Source organism: Chiloscyllium plagiosum, chromosome 16 (assembly GCF_004010195.1).
Source record: "Chiloscyllium plagiosum isolate BGI_BamShark_2017 chromosome 16, ASM401019v2, whole genome shotgun sequence".
Taxonomy (NCBI): domain Eukaryota; kingdom Metazoa; phylum Chordata; class Chondrichthyes; order Orectolobiformes; family Hemiscylliidae; genus Chiloscyllium; species Chiloscyllium plagiosum.
Genome location: NC_057725.1, coordinates 55865547 through 55882384, shown reverse-complemented (window position 1 = coordinate 55882384; position 16838 = coordinate 55865547). Strand labels below are relative to the sequence as shown.

Below are 16838 nucleotides of genomic sequence, written 5' to 3'. Positions count from 1 at the left end.
AATGCTAGCAAATAGCAATATTGGGTCAGTGGCTGGTTTGTGCTGCCAATGAATAGCATGATTATTGCTGACCGCATGCAATAGCCTTTAAGAGCAGAAAACAAATTTAACATGTTGCCTGCATTTCACTGAAAAGGCACTGACTAAATTACATACCAACTTTCAGAAGCTACCCAATTTAGGTTAATTTAGTCTTCTGTAACCAATCCAATCAGTGACTTACCATTCAAAGTAGAGGGCATAGGTTTAGGGTGAGAGGGGAAAGATATAAAAGAATCTAAGGGGCAACGTTTTCATGCAGAGGGTGGTACTTTTATGGAATGAGCTGCCAGAGGAAGTGGTGGAGGCTAGTACAATTGCAGCAGTGAAAAGGCATCTGAATGGGTACGAACAGGAAGGATTGGGAGGTGCTGGTAGATGGGACTAGATTGAGTTGGGAAATCTGGTCAGCATGGACGAGTTGGATCCAAGGGTCTGTTTCGGTTCTGTCTCTATGACTCTATGAATCATGTCAATATTTGGCTAATTGGAGTGTCCTTGAAAGACTGGATGGAAAATAGAAAGCCAAATGGAATTTGGATGCACATCACCATGGTCACAAATTCCACAATTCCAAGTAATCACCTTCAAAGACTTTGATTTTTTTTTCAAAACATGATGAGATGCCATTCATTGCAAATTAAATGTTTGCTGAGTGCAGCTTCAGTTTTTGTTTTCTAAATATTTGTTTCCATGGAGATCTTTCCCATCTCACTCTCGGTCTCAAAAGCAAGGCCATTTCATTCATTTAATGGTTGTACCTGATTGCTTCTTCAGTCGGGGAGATTGCTGCACCTCTCCTGGCCATTTCATAGTGCCCTCATACCATGAAAGTGCTGCACTTTCAATTGTCTAGACAAGTAATTAAGGGAGAAGGCTGTCCTGAGTTCATGCAGAAAAATGGACATATTAATTGTTCCTCCTAATCTCTGCTCCATTCTTTCTATCTGGAGGATACTGGTTTCCTTGGTATATGATTCCATGTGTGTCACTAGTCCTCTGGTGTCTCATTTCGGTAGCCATTCTTCCCAGCATGCACCTACATGCAGGGCATTGCCAACCTTTCAGATTGTGAAATAGTATAAAAAGCTAGGCCAATGCAGTTTCAGCCCAATTATATTTACCAGAACCTCACTAATTTCCGTTCACTTATCTGGGATCATAGAGGCTTCTGTAACACTTCAGCTGGGTTCAGTTCATCCAACAACTTGCATTTTCACATAACTTAGCGTTAAAGTATCAAAACATTTCAATGTGCTTCATAGGATCAAGTAGCAAAATGCAACAAAGGGCCACATGAGGAAATATTAGAGAAAGGTGACCAAAAGCTTGATTAGAGAGGCAAGCTTCACCAAGTATGTTGAAGGAGGAGACAGCAGAGAGATGGAAATGTTTAGGAAGAAAAGTTTCTGAGTAGACCAGAGGAAGTGCCACCGAGATGTTTTGGACTTGGATTTTGTAGAATTCAGTTACCAATTTATAACCGTATTTTTATTCATTCATGGGACATAGGCTTTGCTGGCTGGGCCAGTATTGGTTGTCCATCCATAGTAGTAATTGAGAAGGTGGTGGCAAACTGCACTCCATTTGCCGTAGATAGATCCACAAATGCCCAGTCACAATGAAGGAAATTTACTACATGGTGAATGGGTTGAAAGAGAATTTATGGGTGGTCATACCCTCAAATATTTGCCCATAGCTTTGAAAGATACTGTCTAAGGAGACATGACGAATTTCTGCTGCACATCTTGGATGGCAGAGTGTCAGTGGTTAGCACTGCCACCTCACAGCGCCAAGGACTGTGGTTCAATTCCAGCCTTGGATAACTGTCCCTGTGGAGTTTGCACATTCTCCCCATGTCTGCATGGGTCCCCTCTGGGTGGTCTGGTTTCCTCCCACAATCCAAAGATGTGCAGGTCAGGTGAATTGGCCATGCTAAATTGCCCATAGTGTCCAGGGACGTGCAAGTTAGATGCATTAGTCAGGGGTAAATATTGGGTAGGGGAAATGGGTCAGGGTGAGTTACTCTTCAGAGGGTTGGTGTGGACTTGTTGAGCCGAAGACCCTGTTTTCAGACTGTAGGGATTCTATGATCTTGTAGATGGTACTCACGTCTGCTGTTGAGTGTCACAGACAGAGGAAATGAATGTTTGTGGATTTAATACTTATCAAGTGGACTGTTTTGTCTTAAAAAGCAAGGAGAGTGTATTCCAATACACTCCTGAATTTTACCTTCTGGATAGTGGACAGATTTTCAGAGCCAGGAGTTGAGTTACTCACTGCAAGAGTCACAGCTTTTGACCTGCGTTGTAGCCACAATATTTATCTAACTGATCCAATTCAGTTTATAGTTAACAGCAACACCTTTCTCCCTCCACCCACCCCCAGAATGTTGATAGCAGAGGACGATAATGCCATTGGATGTCATGGGGTGATAGTTAGATTCTCTCTTGTTGGAGATGAGACACGTGAACAATCAGTAGATTTAGTAATGGTAAAATCAGATCCCAATGAACTAGAGAGGGTGTGCTGCTGATTATTATAATTGCACACAACATTCCAAATGTGGTCTGACCAGAATCTTATAAAGCCTCAGAAGTACCTCTGCTTTTATATTCAAGTACTCTCCAAATAAATGCCACTATTGCATTTTCCTTCCTAACTAAACCTGCAAGTTTACTTTGACAGAATCTTAAACTAGACCTCCCAAGTCTCTTTGCACTTCGGACTTCTGAATTTTCTCCCCATTTAGAAAATAGTCCATGCCTCTATGCTTCCTACCAGAGTACATGGCCTCACACTTTCTTACATTGTACTCCATCTACCTTGTCCACTCTCCTAACTGTCCAAATCTTACTGCAGCTGCCCCAGCTCCTCAATGCTACCTGTCCCTCTACCTATCTTTGAATCATCTTCAAACTTATCCAGAATGCCCACAGTTCCTTCATCAAAATCATTAATGTAGAAAGTGAAAAGTTGTGGCCCCAACACCGACCTTTGTGGAACACCACTAGTCACCGGCTGCCATCCTGAGGAAGACCCTTTTAATCTCCACTCTCTGCTTTCTACCAGACAGCCAATCCTCTATCCATGCTAGTACCTTGCCTCTAACACCATGGGCCCTTATCTTACTCAGCACCTTGTCAAAGGCCTTCTTGATGTCCAGGTAGATAACATCTATTGTTCTCCTTGGTCTAACCTGCTTGTTACTTCCTCAGAGTTCTTGCAGATTTGTCAGGCATGACCTCTATTTGATGAAACCATGCTGACTTTGCCCTATTTTACCTTACACAGCCAAATATTCAGAAATCTCATCCTTCACAATGGACTCCAATATGGACAATGGACAGGCCTACTGCTAAGGTGACAGGATAAGTCTCTGTAAAATCATGGATATATTTTTACATTGTCTCCTTAAACAAAAGCAGAGGCTCAAGATGTAGAAAGGAATTGTTTCAATCATGTTCTCAAAACTGCTGATATAAGTTTGAAACCCAAGCTTTTATCACAGCAGAACTGTCACAAGTGCATAAGTCAGAGGAACATTTTACTCCAGAGAATGGTTTACAGACCAATAAATAAAGTCAGAGCATTGTGGCAAGAAAAGTGTATGCATGAGGCCTCTCATATCTCTTCAGCAGTAAGCCATTTGTACAAAGGCATAGTTGTAAAACATGGAGTCAAGAGTTGCATTCAGCAGGAAGAGAACTATAAATTAAAACAGAATAAGAGATGCCATTGTGGTTTGGAAGGAAGGGGAAAAAATGTCACATTGGAGAAACGGAGAAGAACTTCGCAATTTCTCATTCTGCCAAGGCACAGTAAGTTTTGGACAGAGATCTATTTTTTGTATGCTTGGCTAAGATATTAAATGATTTGTTCCTAATAATGAAAGTGAATTACCAGTAGATAGATCACAACAGTTTGAAATGAATTTGGTTTGCAGTTCACTGACTGCAAGATACAACTCTTGCATCAATTTTCAAAGTTAAAAATCACACAACACCAGGTTATACTCCAATAGGTTTTTTTGGAAGTACCAGCTTTCAGAGCTCTGCTTCTTCATCAGGTAGCTAGTTGGGCAGGATCATAAGACACAGAATTTATAGCAAAAGATCACAGTGCCGTGCAGAATGTATCTGCAGAGAGAGAGAGCAAGAGAACATGGGACTGTGTGATTGTGAGCAGAGGCTGATACCAAGTTTAGTACCCATGAGGATGGCCTCAACCAGGACCTTGGGTTCATATCACACTACAGGTGACCCCACTACACTACACAAACCCACGCAGACCCTCTCTCAGACGCAAACACATACACCCCCAACACTCAACAACGCACACACAGTCACAGACTTATACTCCCCATCACACATGTGCACACTCCACAAAGCATGCACACATGCAAAACACACAAGTCTATGGGGTGAATTTGCATTTGCAGATACATTCTGTTTTTGCTCAAAAAACACGCAATCTGCAGACAATGAAGGCAGACAATCCATATAACATTTTATAAATTCCTACTTTGGAAATAGAACCAGCCTGACAAGATTGGGATACAGACAGACGCTAACCTCATCCCTTTAATACATTGACTGAGCTGAGCTGTCACATTATTTTATAAAACCTTAAGTTACCTCAAGAATGTGACTTAAAAGTAGTTCTTTTAATGAACTTAAACCTGCAACCCATTCTAAAAGATGAATGATGTCCACCCCAGTCCAACACCGACTCCTCCACATCTCAATTTTCAAGGCTACTATTTGTTCTAATCTGTTTAGCAGAAAGACAGGCCTCAAATGAATTTTGAAGTTGTATAAATCTGCTCAAGGAAGAAAATATCCAAACTTCTCCAGAAGAGGAAAGGAATAATTGAAATACTTACTCACAGGGAATTACATCTGTAGACATTTTCCTCGTGGCTGAACACTTCAACTCCCCCTCCCACTCCACCAAGGACATGCAGGTCCTGCCTGACCTGCTGTGCTTTGCCAGCACCACACACACACACAACTCTGATCTCCAGCATCTGCAGTCCTCAATTTCTCTCAAGTTTCGAATGTAATGTTGGTCTTGCTTTTGTGCACCTTCTTTGCAGCCATAACTTTGTATCCCTCACTCTGATCTGTCACCCAATGATCTTTGTATGGTATGATCTGCCAGTACTGCATGCTAAACAAAAAACGTTTCACTGCACCCAGACACAAATAAAATTAAATAAGGGGACCAAAGCTACTCACAATACTCCAGATGTGGTCACACCAGCACCTTGTACAGTTACAGTAAGACTTCCCTACTCTCACCCCCTTGAAATAAGGGCCAACGTTCCATTAGCCTTACTGATTATCTGCTGTATGGGTGCAAGCTTTCTGCATGCACAAGTAATCTCAAGTCCCTTTGTGTTGCAGCTTCTTCTCAGTTTAAGTAATACAAATAACAATACCCAGTATGCAAGAATAAGAGTATCCCTTTGCAATTTGAACTAAATAACAAATCTTTCAGTCAGACCTCTACAAAATCTCTAATCTTTTGGAAGACAGATTGAGAGAAAAGGAAAACGCCAAGGAGGATAACGTCATAAGAAACATTAAGTTGCTCTATTCCACACAACCCTACATGGGTCAAACTCTCCTGGCTCACAAAAGCTTGCCCTTACAGCTGTTTGATGGCTGTGTGTCTTTTTTATTTCCCCATACTTTCTAGCTAGAACAAACATCCAATGCTTACAGAAACCAGTGAAGATAGAACAACTTGCATACATTCTTCGTGGAACATTTTAAATATGGAGCCCAATTAGTCTAGGTACACTCATTGAGAAAAAATGCATATGAAGACACTTGCTTTCAAACATGACATCATAAAAAGGAACTTTTTTTGCTGGCCCAGAGAATTCTCCTTATGGAAAACAAAACAAACAAATCCCAAAGTTAAAACCAGTAATTTGAAAAGGACTCGAGGTCTCACAACATACCTTCTTCTGCTTTTGAATGATATTTTCTAGGTCCTGCTCCTTACTGCTGAGTTCCCTCTGTAGCTGATGGTTTCGGTCACTGTGCTTCCACACATCCTGCTGGGACACATAGCAAGAGCAAGAATACACTGCAGTGCAGTTAACAAACAAACAAACTTCTGTCATTTAGCATTCTCCAGCAAAACAGCACTGTTTAAAGCAACTCTGTCCTTGATCAGGCAGATTGTATTTTTAAAATTTACATTCAGGGACATGCAGACCCGACGCTAGCCCACATGATCCTTTTCCCGCGTATTGAGTCGGGTATTACAAGGGGGCATAACAGCACTGTTTAAAGCAACTCTGTCCTTGATCAGGCAGATTGTATTTTTAAAATTTACATTCAGGGACATGCAGACCCGACGCGAGCCCACATGATCGGAGACTGCCTGGGCGCATTAATTCAGCTCCCAGAATATCTGCACAACCCAGTTCCAGTCATTGCCCATCAGTCCTATTACCAGTGGCACATGGGGTATGCTGACATTTTGGGCTCTGGGGCCATTTTCTCTTCAGCCCAATTTCACAGGACAAGTGTGCACAGTCTGGGAAGGGTCCATGATAGATTGTGCAGGGTATGAACAGTGTGGTCAAAAGACATGACCTTCAAGAATCCAGCTTTGGTAAGGTATTCCTCTCAGTCACTCTTCACCAAATGCCCATTCTCATTTTATTGACCAATCACAGGGCAGCCATGGGTACACCACTTTCTGATTTGAATCAGTGTGGCCATTGCTTGTTAAAGTTATTCATCCGGACTTGAGTTTGATGAACTGAGATCTCTCGCAAGCACGCTATTTGTCCAGCAACACACAACATCAAGTAGGGACGGTCTTGCTGGGAAATGTGGATGTACATGTAAACAAGGAGCAGGAATAGGTTATTTGGCCCCCCCGGCTGCTCTGTTATCTAATAAGATAGTGTCTGGTTTGATCGTAATCTCAAATTCCCATTTCCAGCTGTCCCTTTTATCTAATCATTTACCAAGGAATCTAGCCGTATCAGCCTTAAAACGTATTCAGAGAGTCTATTATTTCCTCTTCTTTTTCAGGACGAGAGTTCCAAAGATTCACTGCCTGATGGTCACCCTACCCTCAATAGGCCTCCTATGCTACATTTCCTTTGGCATCTCCTTTTGGCCAGTTAGGCTCTGGGATAACCATCTCTCTCCCCATCTCTCCTTCCCTCCCTCTCCATTCTCTCCCCAGCTAAAAGCATCGGCCAAGACTCTATTGTGGCACTTCACCATTGATTCCGACGGATATGGTCTAGCCTCCATTCGAAGGCTGCTAATTCAATGCAATACGGAGATAAATGCTGCAAGGTATGAAGTAACGTATTTTCAGAAGCAATAATAAACCACAGCTATGTGGATATTTAGTATCTGGCAGCACTATTTGAAGAGCTTTCCCAGCGTCCCGGCCAGCTCTTATCCTTGAGTTAACAGCATTAGAAAAAGATTTCTAGTCTTTTCAAGGAATAGGAGGAATGAGTTTATTTATCACTTTTCACAACCTCAGGACATCAAGATGCTTCACAGTCAATAAAGAGCCTCCCAAATATCTTCATTTATGCAACCAGCAATGAAATAAATAACTATACAATCTGCTTGGCTAACATTGCTTGAACAATCAAGACTGGCCTGGACAAACTCGTCCATTATGTTTGGAATTTTGCAAGCAATCTTTTATGTTCATGTGAAATAGCAGACTGCACCTCAGTTTCTTCCAAAAGACAATGTATCTTTGATGTTCCAGCACCCATTAAGCACTGCAGAGCCTGGCTGTATAGATGACATGCTCAAGTCTCTGGGGTGAGAATTGAATCAATGAATCTTTTGCCTTTCTCCTTCATATCCCTTGTGTCAAACAGTCTTTATTTAGAATCAGAATCCCGACAGTGTGAAAGCAGGCCATTTAGCCCATCAAATCCCATATTGGCCCTCAAAAGAGCATTCCATGCAGACACATCTTGTGCCTGTAACCCTGCATTTCCCATGGCTAACTGCACATCCCTGGGCAATTTAGCAAGACCAAATCACCTAGCCTGCACATCTTTGGACTGTGGGAGGGAATCCACGCAGACACGGACAGAAAGTGCAAACTCCACACAGAGAGCCCAATCGAACCCAGGACACTGAACATAGAACATAGAAGAATACAGTGCAGTACAGGCCCTTCGGCCCTCGATGTTGCGCCGATCCAAAAGATTCTCACTGTCGGCCCTATCTAAACCCCTAATCATCTTGTACACCTCTATCAAGTCACCCCTAAACCTTCTTTTCTCCAATGAAAACAACCCCAAATGCCTCAGCCTTTCCTCATACGATCTTTCTACCATACCAGGCAACATCCTGGTGCTGTGAGGCAGCAGTGCTCACCACTGAGCCACCATGCCACTCATTTACTTTCAAAATTCAAATGTTTGTCTAGAATAGTAAACAATGCAAAAAGACTTCTCTCCACCTGACCCACTTCTCTCATTTAGATGTCAACAGCCAAGATCTGATTTCTCATAAAACAAAGCTAGATCTACTTCTTTAACTTACGAAAGAAAAAAGGGGAGCCAACAATGTGCATTTATAGTCCTTTAAAATATTTTAAGGCCAAATGTGTTAACTGACCAATGCAGAGTCCCTCCCTCTCCATGCCTTTCACGCCCACCTGCCACACTACAGCAAGGCATGCAATCGAAGTTGTTTCATGTGACATAATTCTAACCACTACCAATTTGTGGTTACAGTGGTTTCCGCCACATTTCTTTCTTGCACTGTTATAAGTAGGCCCTTCAACCCAGTGAGCCAGCGAAGCCTAAGACATGCTGGAGGAACACCACCTCATCTTCCCCACTCTGCCTTGCTTGCATGGGTTTGCTCTCAGCAGACCGGATAACAGGCAAGTAACACTTACGCTTCATCTATATATTACTCCTTTACTACCCAAGATACTCTATTAGCACTTATTTTGCATTTTTCTCTCAGCACTTTTCCCTCCTCCTCCACTTGATCTCTATTTTTTTTAAAATGCTTTTGAAAAAAATTACTTTCCAGCCTCCCTCTGTTACAATAACGAGTCATACTAGACTTAAAACACCAACACTTTCTCACTCCATAGTCGGCACCAGACCCATTGAGTTGCTCCAACATTTTCTGTTTTTATTTAAGATTTCCAGATCCACACACTTTTGTTACAATTTGTTCACCAGGCACTGTTGGTGCCTGAACAATTCTAGTTAAAGATAGGTCAATGAGCTCAAGTGGGTTCTACCACTTGAATGAATGGCTTTTTCCTCCTTGCTGTCCTTGAACTGAATTGGCATAATTTGGTCTCTCTTGAACATTTCCTGTTACTTCAAGAATGTGGAGGTCAAATGTGTACACACACTTAAAGAGTAAGGCTTTTTGATTATGAATTGTGGACAGTCTCTCCTATCTTATACCCTTCACTTTAACCTTGAAAAGTGTTTCACCTGCACCATGTAGGTTCATTTGTGAAGGCTTTAATCCATGGATGCCCCTGAATAATGCATTCTTATTATATCGTGTTCTTTCGAATATTGTAATTGTTCTCAGGTAAAGGGATTATCAAAAACTTATACAACTTCATACCTATGAAATTATGTATGGCTATGATGAACTATAACATCACATAATTGCAATAGGATATTGATTTATGAATCTTGTGCTTTAGTGATGAGCATGGAAGCTATTTTGTATCTTACGAATTGTTTTTACAAAGATGTCCAATCGTGTTTATTTGATCCAACTCTGATATTAAGCCTACCACGCAATATTATGCCAGTTCTTCGCAACATGATTATTTATTCTATTTTCCTCAAAGTTTTTTAATTCTGTACTCTCTCAAATGCTGCTTTCTTCCATAGCTCTGAAAGCTTTTAATCTTGCAGCATACCAATGTTGGTTTGTTTTCTTCTTTTAAAAGAATTACATTTTGTAACTTGGCAATTCTGTGTCACAGTACAGCTTAAACGTATGCAATTTTCAGTCAAACAGAAATATTCAATGGACTACATCCCACTTTTCATGATCTAATAAGCAATGCTTAAGCAATCTCCTTTTCAACAACTTCCCTAAGTAAAGCCTGGTGCCTGTGGCCTAAAATAATTCTTCCTTCATAAACCAAATGGATCTCCTACTCTTAATCTTCAATGGTCTTTTTACAATCTTCTTCTGTAAAATCCATCTGTTTAAGTAATTAAATAGTCCCTTTGTCATCCTAATTTTGGCTTGTGACTGATTTACAGGAACCCAGCAGTCAGAATAAGTAATCACACTATAAAATAACAGAATATTAGCAAGGCTGTAAATACCTATCACAATAGGACAGAACAGACAAATGTGTGGTTTGAGTGAAATATTTACTCATCAAGCCAATTTTTTATAAATAATCAGGTTGTTTCTTGACAATGGATGAAAGAAAATGTCCGTCAAAGTTCTGAGGAAATAGTTATTGTTAAAAGCTGACTAACAAAAAAAAATGCAGGATACTTTAATTATCTGCGCATCACCACCCCTTCCTCACCCCCACCATAAAATTAAACATTTACCTGATTCAACAGCTGTTCTTTCTCCCGCTTAATCTGCTGCTCCATTTCCTCGTACAAGCATCGAACCTCTCGATCATGGTCACACTCCTTCCTGTGTTTGAGATAAAGAAAGGAGCTTCAGAAATGATGATAAAACCTTGTTCCACATATGTATACTACTTGCTACAAGAGGCAGATACTCAACAAAATAAATCAGTTCAGAATAGCCTGATGTTTGCCAATAAAATAACTGGTGACGAACAAAGAAAATGATCTAATTTAATGACAGGAAAGCAAAAAGGAGCAAGTGGATCAGCAGAAAACCTAATGGCTTTGCATTATCTTTCAATACCCTTCTTGTTATTATCTCTCCTCTCAGGAATTTAATCACCCAATTGCCCACACTTCACCTGGGACTACACTGAGTGGTGGCCAACTCTTCACCATGAATGTAGAAGACATTATGGCCTGACTCAATACTGGCTTCATCCAGTGCCTGTTAATTAACACTTTCCAATGGGAATTGCTGGATAATGGTAGGGACCAAGTCAATTTCAACACCCACTGATGGTGCCTTGCAATGTTTGCTTACTAAATTGATTACCGTTTCAATGCCTGTTCCATGGTTATCTTGTCATTTTGCACCTCCTGGACATGTGTTGAAACTTTAGACAAAAACTGTTCAAAGTTAGCTAGCAGCTCAGGTTTGTCCCTCCGCAATCTGGTCCACAACTCTCTCACTTCACTTTGACTGGAGAGGGAGAGAGAAAAAAGGAAGATTTTAAAAGAAAACAGTACACATCTATTGTAAACACCAGATTGGAATGGCTAACTTAAACAGTGCTATAATATGAATTAATATCAGTAATTTCATTTTGAGTATTGCCATACATAACCTATTGGATATAATTGCACTGATCTATCTGGTAAGTGGCATGACCACATTATGTTTGCTAGGGTTGAGCTACAGGGAAGAGTCTAAATAGTCTGAGGCTATTTTTCCTGGAGCATCAGAGGCTGAGGGGTGACCTCAGGGGATTGTAAAATCTTGAGGGACACCGATTGGGTGAACAGTTGAAAGCAAACATTTGGTAGAGCAACGGTGGTCAGACAGCATGTGAGCACAAAGAACATCTAACCAGACTCTTAGGAGTGAAATCACACAGGAGCCAGAGTGATGTGGGCTATTGTTTAATTGGAGAGAGAATCAGGTGAGGCCCATCTCAAAAACACTTTGCTCCGTCCTTTATGGTTTAACAAGTGGCATAGTGAGTTTCCATTAGGCAGTTGCCATTTAAGGAAGATGATTGCCTGTCAAACGCCTTGTTAATGGCTAATCTTATTAACATTCAGCTTTCCATATTCCCCAACCACGCAAATATCAAGATGGCTTGACATGGGAAAACCAAAGAGTGAGCAGCTGGTGAGTTCAGTACACCACTTTCTCTGAATGAGCTTCTTGTTGGACACCAGGTATCAAAACCTTGGGACATGCTCTATAGGTACCTGATACACACACAGCCATCACATCCATTTACATAGGCTTCCAACATGACCCAGACTCCAAGAACCCTCATGGCACATCTTCAATCCTCTACAGGACACATCTCCACTTCAATGCTGCAACTTAAACTGCACAAGCAACTCTCATTTTAGCGCTGCAGTCTGAACACTGTGCATCAAGGGGGACACACCCAGCTCATGGATTGGGCCAGCCCCACAGTCATAATACTCACTCACTTAGTCTAACTAACACCAATTGCTAACACCATCCCCACCTTGCCTTGTATTTTTTTCACTTTGCATCCCTCAGCCAGAGCTACCAAGCACATTTACTTCTATCTTGCCATACTATTTAGCGCAGACACAAAATCAGAAAGCATGCCACGGTTTTTAGCAGGCCCTCAGTCAAGTGGAGAGAGATAGTCTTCATAAAAAGGGTACTCTAGTGTAGTAATCCAAGAGCAGCCTTCAACATTACTCCAAGGGATTGGAAACAGTCAGCCACACAATTCAGCCTTCAGAGTCAGGATGCTCTCAACATAAGGGTGAAGAGCCAAGTGTAGGACAGTCCACCATGCTCTGAGTCCTTCTGAGAGAGAAGCCGGTGAGACCAAAGCATGTGGGACAGCCGTTACTATTAGCACAGGTGGGGAGGTGGGTTAAGTGAGCAATTTGGCAGCACAGAGGGCATACGGGGTCAGTGACTTTAGGGTCTGAGAGATAATAGCAGGTGAGAGAAGACATTATACACAACAGGGAAAGTTAGAGCACGAGAGTTGAATTATAATTAGATTTTATTGTTGTATGTACTCAAGTAGAGGAATACATGAGACAGTGCAAAGGGTACAAAGTTGCCATTCTCCAGTGCTATCTTGGTAACAAAACCTGAAATTAAAATAAAAAAAGCAGAAACAAAGAGCCAAAAAAGGTAAGAAAACATCTAGATCTTAAAGCCTTATTGCCATCAAGATGTTGATCACCTGAGGGCGAGGGGGGTGGGGCCTCCAGTACCTAAACAGCTGTTGCCATTCTGCACATGGCCTGTTCTCGTCTCGGGACAAATCTCACGAATGATGTAAGCAGCTCCGGACTGGGTCTTAAGGATAACGCAGGTGCAAGAGATGCCAGTGAATTCCAGAGAGATCCACCAAGCGCCGAGTTGTTCCAGGGAGCGATGCTATGGGGCAGGGCAAGTAATTAATGAGGCAAAATTTGGTAAGGTATGGCAAGAAATCTCATTAGCCTCCGCTACAGAGATCCATCCATGCCAAAACGTCAAATCTCCTGCTCCTCTGATGCTGTCTGACCTGCTGTGCTTTTCCAGCGCCACACTCTTCAACTCCATCCATAAAACTCAATGCAACTTAGATGTAGCAAAAAAAAGCAATACAAGATTCAACCCACTTATTTCAAAACCAGTGCAATATTCCCTTACATGCAAGCTTAGCAAAATGCTTCCTCACATCAATGAGTCACCTTCTTTTATATAAATGAACTCCTGACTACCCACAAAGTAAAAATCAAAAAAACAGATGCTGTAAACCAGAAACAAAAACAGAAATTGCTGGAAAAGCTCAGTAGGTCTGGTAGCATCTGTGTAAATAAATCAGAGTGAACGTTGAGTTCTGAGGATGGGTCACGGGACCAAAAATGTCAACTCTGTTTGCTCTCCACAGATCTGCCAGACCTTTTGAGCTTTTCCAGCAAATTCTCTTTGATCCTAACTACCGACCTTCATTTTTCTCTTAATCTAAATTATACTGTGCCCTTGTGACTTTTAATTCTTTTTTAAAAGAACTAATGACTGACTGTATCCTGTGTTAGCCTTTATTGTCTGTGTGGTGTTCTAGCTGCTTTTTTCACATCACTATTATGCAGGCTACTCACCTGCTGTCCCCAGGAGGGTTTGGGGAGAAAGTGTATTTATAAAGTCACATATTGCTTTATTGGTTTGTGGTAGTCTCCTACCATTGGAAGGTGCACAATGGATGTGGTTGTATCAGTTTTCAATGACAGCTACTTACTCCAGGCTAAATCAAGAATAAAAAAAAAATGGTACATCATACGCAATATATCCTGCTGATTTTTGTCTATATTTAGGAGCCCAAGACTTGGTTTTGCAGGAGCATGTTAGAAAGCTTCCAGTAAATATGCACAATTGGGTTAGATTTCAGATTGCATTCTTTGTCTGTCCCAATCCATATAAAGGGCTCTAAGTCTTTCTTACAGCTTTAACCTTTCCAACATAACTGTTACTTATTGAGGTCTTATCTTCAGTTCTCCTTTCCTCACCTTAAGGCACCAATTACTTGATGCAATACAATTTTGTTTGGTATCTCTCTGTACAAGGAGTCAGAGTCAAGGAATGTCAGCCTGATGGTGATTACTCTCACTGCCAGACAATCAAACCTAATCTGGTTATCATGTGACAGCCAAACACAAGACATCATCTTCTACCAAGGATCACTAGACAGGAATAAGGAATAGGTTGCCTGGGCAATTTGCTTTAGACCCAGCCTGGTATGAGTAAAATCTTGCACTTGCAGTATTCCCCCGAAAGCAGCTATACACCATCCAAGGAAAAAAAGGATGGAGGAAGAAAAAGCAATTTTGCTTACTTAACTCAATCAAACCAGAATAAAAGATTGGATTTACTCTGCCCAATCCACTTTGTTGCATTCACTCATCCCACTCTCCGCTTCTAATTCGGTTGACAGGCCCTCTGAGCTCAATCCATTCTATGCGTAGTCAAGGCGTTGGATTAAGATCTTAAAGAAAACACTCAAGAAGCTTTGCCCTTTTGAGGCGTAAATGGAGCAGTGCTTTCCTTAAAAAAAGTGGCAATTTGCTAGTTTATTTTTAAAACTGAAAACCATGTGACATATTTGCTTCTATATGGCCTTACATTTCATTAGCCCTACTTGAAATACAAGCAATATGCTAACCACTCTTACTCTATCAAAACATTAGAATCAGAAGTAGGCTGTTCCTCCACCTATTCACTGTGATCATGGCTGATCCTCTACCTCAATGCTAAACTCCTGCTCTCTTCCATTACCCTTTATTACCTTCCAAATCTATTTCTTTTTTCAATATATTCAGTGATTTGACACTGCAGTCTTCTGTGGGAGGTTATTCCATAGATTCACCACCCTCTGAGTGAAGAGATTGCATCTCATGGCCTATCACATATCAGGAGACCATGACCCCTTATTCCAGACCCCTTGGCCAGGTGATGCAGCATCCCTACTTCCCACCCTGTCAGAATTTTACACATTTCAAACAAGATGTATCTCATTCTTCTCAGCTCCAATGAATACAAACCCAAGTCAACCCAATCTCTTGCGATATAACAAAACTGCCATCCCAGGTGAACCTCCTCTGCTCTCCTACCAGGCAAATATAGCTTTTGTTGTTGGAGGAGGCTCACTAAATGCCCTGTACAGCTGCAGTGAGTCATCCTTGCTCATATACTCAATAAGTAAAATTTGCATTGTTCTTCACAAACAGTGAAAGTGCAAACTGGTCCATTTCTTTACTCAAGGAGAAATTACAGAGCTTCAATTCACTGGGATCCTACTTACTTGAGGGCACTATTTTGTCCCCACCATTATATTTGAGCTACATCATAATTAGCTTCAGTTGCTTTCAAAGCTTTTTGCTTCCTGCCTAACATGCGCAAATCATGAAGTCCTGGACAACTACACAGACGTACAGCATGAAAATAGACCCTTTGGTCGGACTTGTCCAACCAGATATCCTAAACTAACCCCAACCTATTTCCAATTAGATGATATTGGATTGGGGGGCTATAAAACTATCCAGAAACAGAATAGGAAATACTTACTCCTCAAAGATCTGTGAAGCACCAAGTTGCTGCATCAAGAAACAAAACCGCTTCTCTTCCTCATCGTCTATGATATCCAGGTCATCAGACCAGCCAGATTCAAACGTTTCCTCAAGCTTTGAGCTTTCCCGACTTTGTGTTGCTGGCAATACCTCGATACCTATGAATTGTCCTGTACATTTGAGAGAGACACAGTTGGACAAGCTACTCCACCAACGGGTCAATAAACAAAAACTTACACTTGAAGAATCCCAGCCGTTTGAAGTCAAAACACTGGGAATCTAGCAGCAATGGAACTGAACTAAAGGAAACTGGCGCAATGAAGAGAAAGAACAAAGATACAAGAGCATAGGAGGGCAGCCTGCACTGCTCCACTCTTACCAACTAAAGCAGTACAATACAGATTAAGATTGTAGGGTAAGAACAGGAGTACGGTCTAAAGATCTTGTCTCACCCACTCAACCTGATCATATCCCACACCCTCACATGCAGTGATACCCAGAAAAAAAAAGGTTCCAAATCTCTCTATGCCAGCCTTCAAATCTTGGAGAAAGTGAGGACTGCAGATGCTGGAGAGTCAGAGTCAAAACGTGTGGCATTGGAAAAGCACAGCAGGTCAGACAGCATCCAAGGAACAGGAGAATCAACATTTCAGGCATCAGCCTGATGAAGGCCTTATGCCCGAAGCATTGACTCTACTGCTCCTCGATGCTGCCTGACCAGCTGTGTTTTTCCAGTGCCACAATTTTTGACTCAGCTTTAAAATATACCCAATGATAGAAAATTCACAATTGTCTGACAGAGGGACACTGGACAACCCTTTTGAAGAAAGAAGTGACTCTTTCACACTCCGACCTGTTCTCCTGTCTTTTTGATTCCCCAGTTGGAGAAATC

At 41.5% G+C, this 16838-nt stretch overlaps 1 protein-coding gene across 1 annotated transcript in view; it reads right to left on the bottom strand.

Annotated features, from left to right (window-relative positions):
• LOC122558104 (EF-hand calcium-binding domain-containing protein 4A-like) overlaps positions 1-16838 on the bottom strand; it is a 113020-nt gene that overhangs the window by 31466 nt on the left and 64716 nt on the right. Inside the window, exons 4-7 of the mRNA XM_043706424.1 lie at positions 15945-16116; positions 11199-11345; positions 10616-10706; positions 6011-6109 (exon numbers count right to left, since the gene is read on the bottom strand). Coding sequence (XP_043562359.1) covers positions 6011-6109; positions 10616-10706; positions 11199-11345; positions 15945-16116 — 509 coding nt within the window. The remainder of the gene's footprint in view (positions 1-6010; positions 6110-10615; positions 10707-11198; positions 11346-15944; positions 16117-16838) is intronic.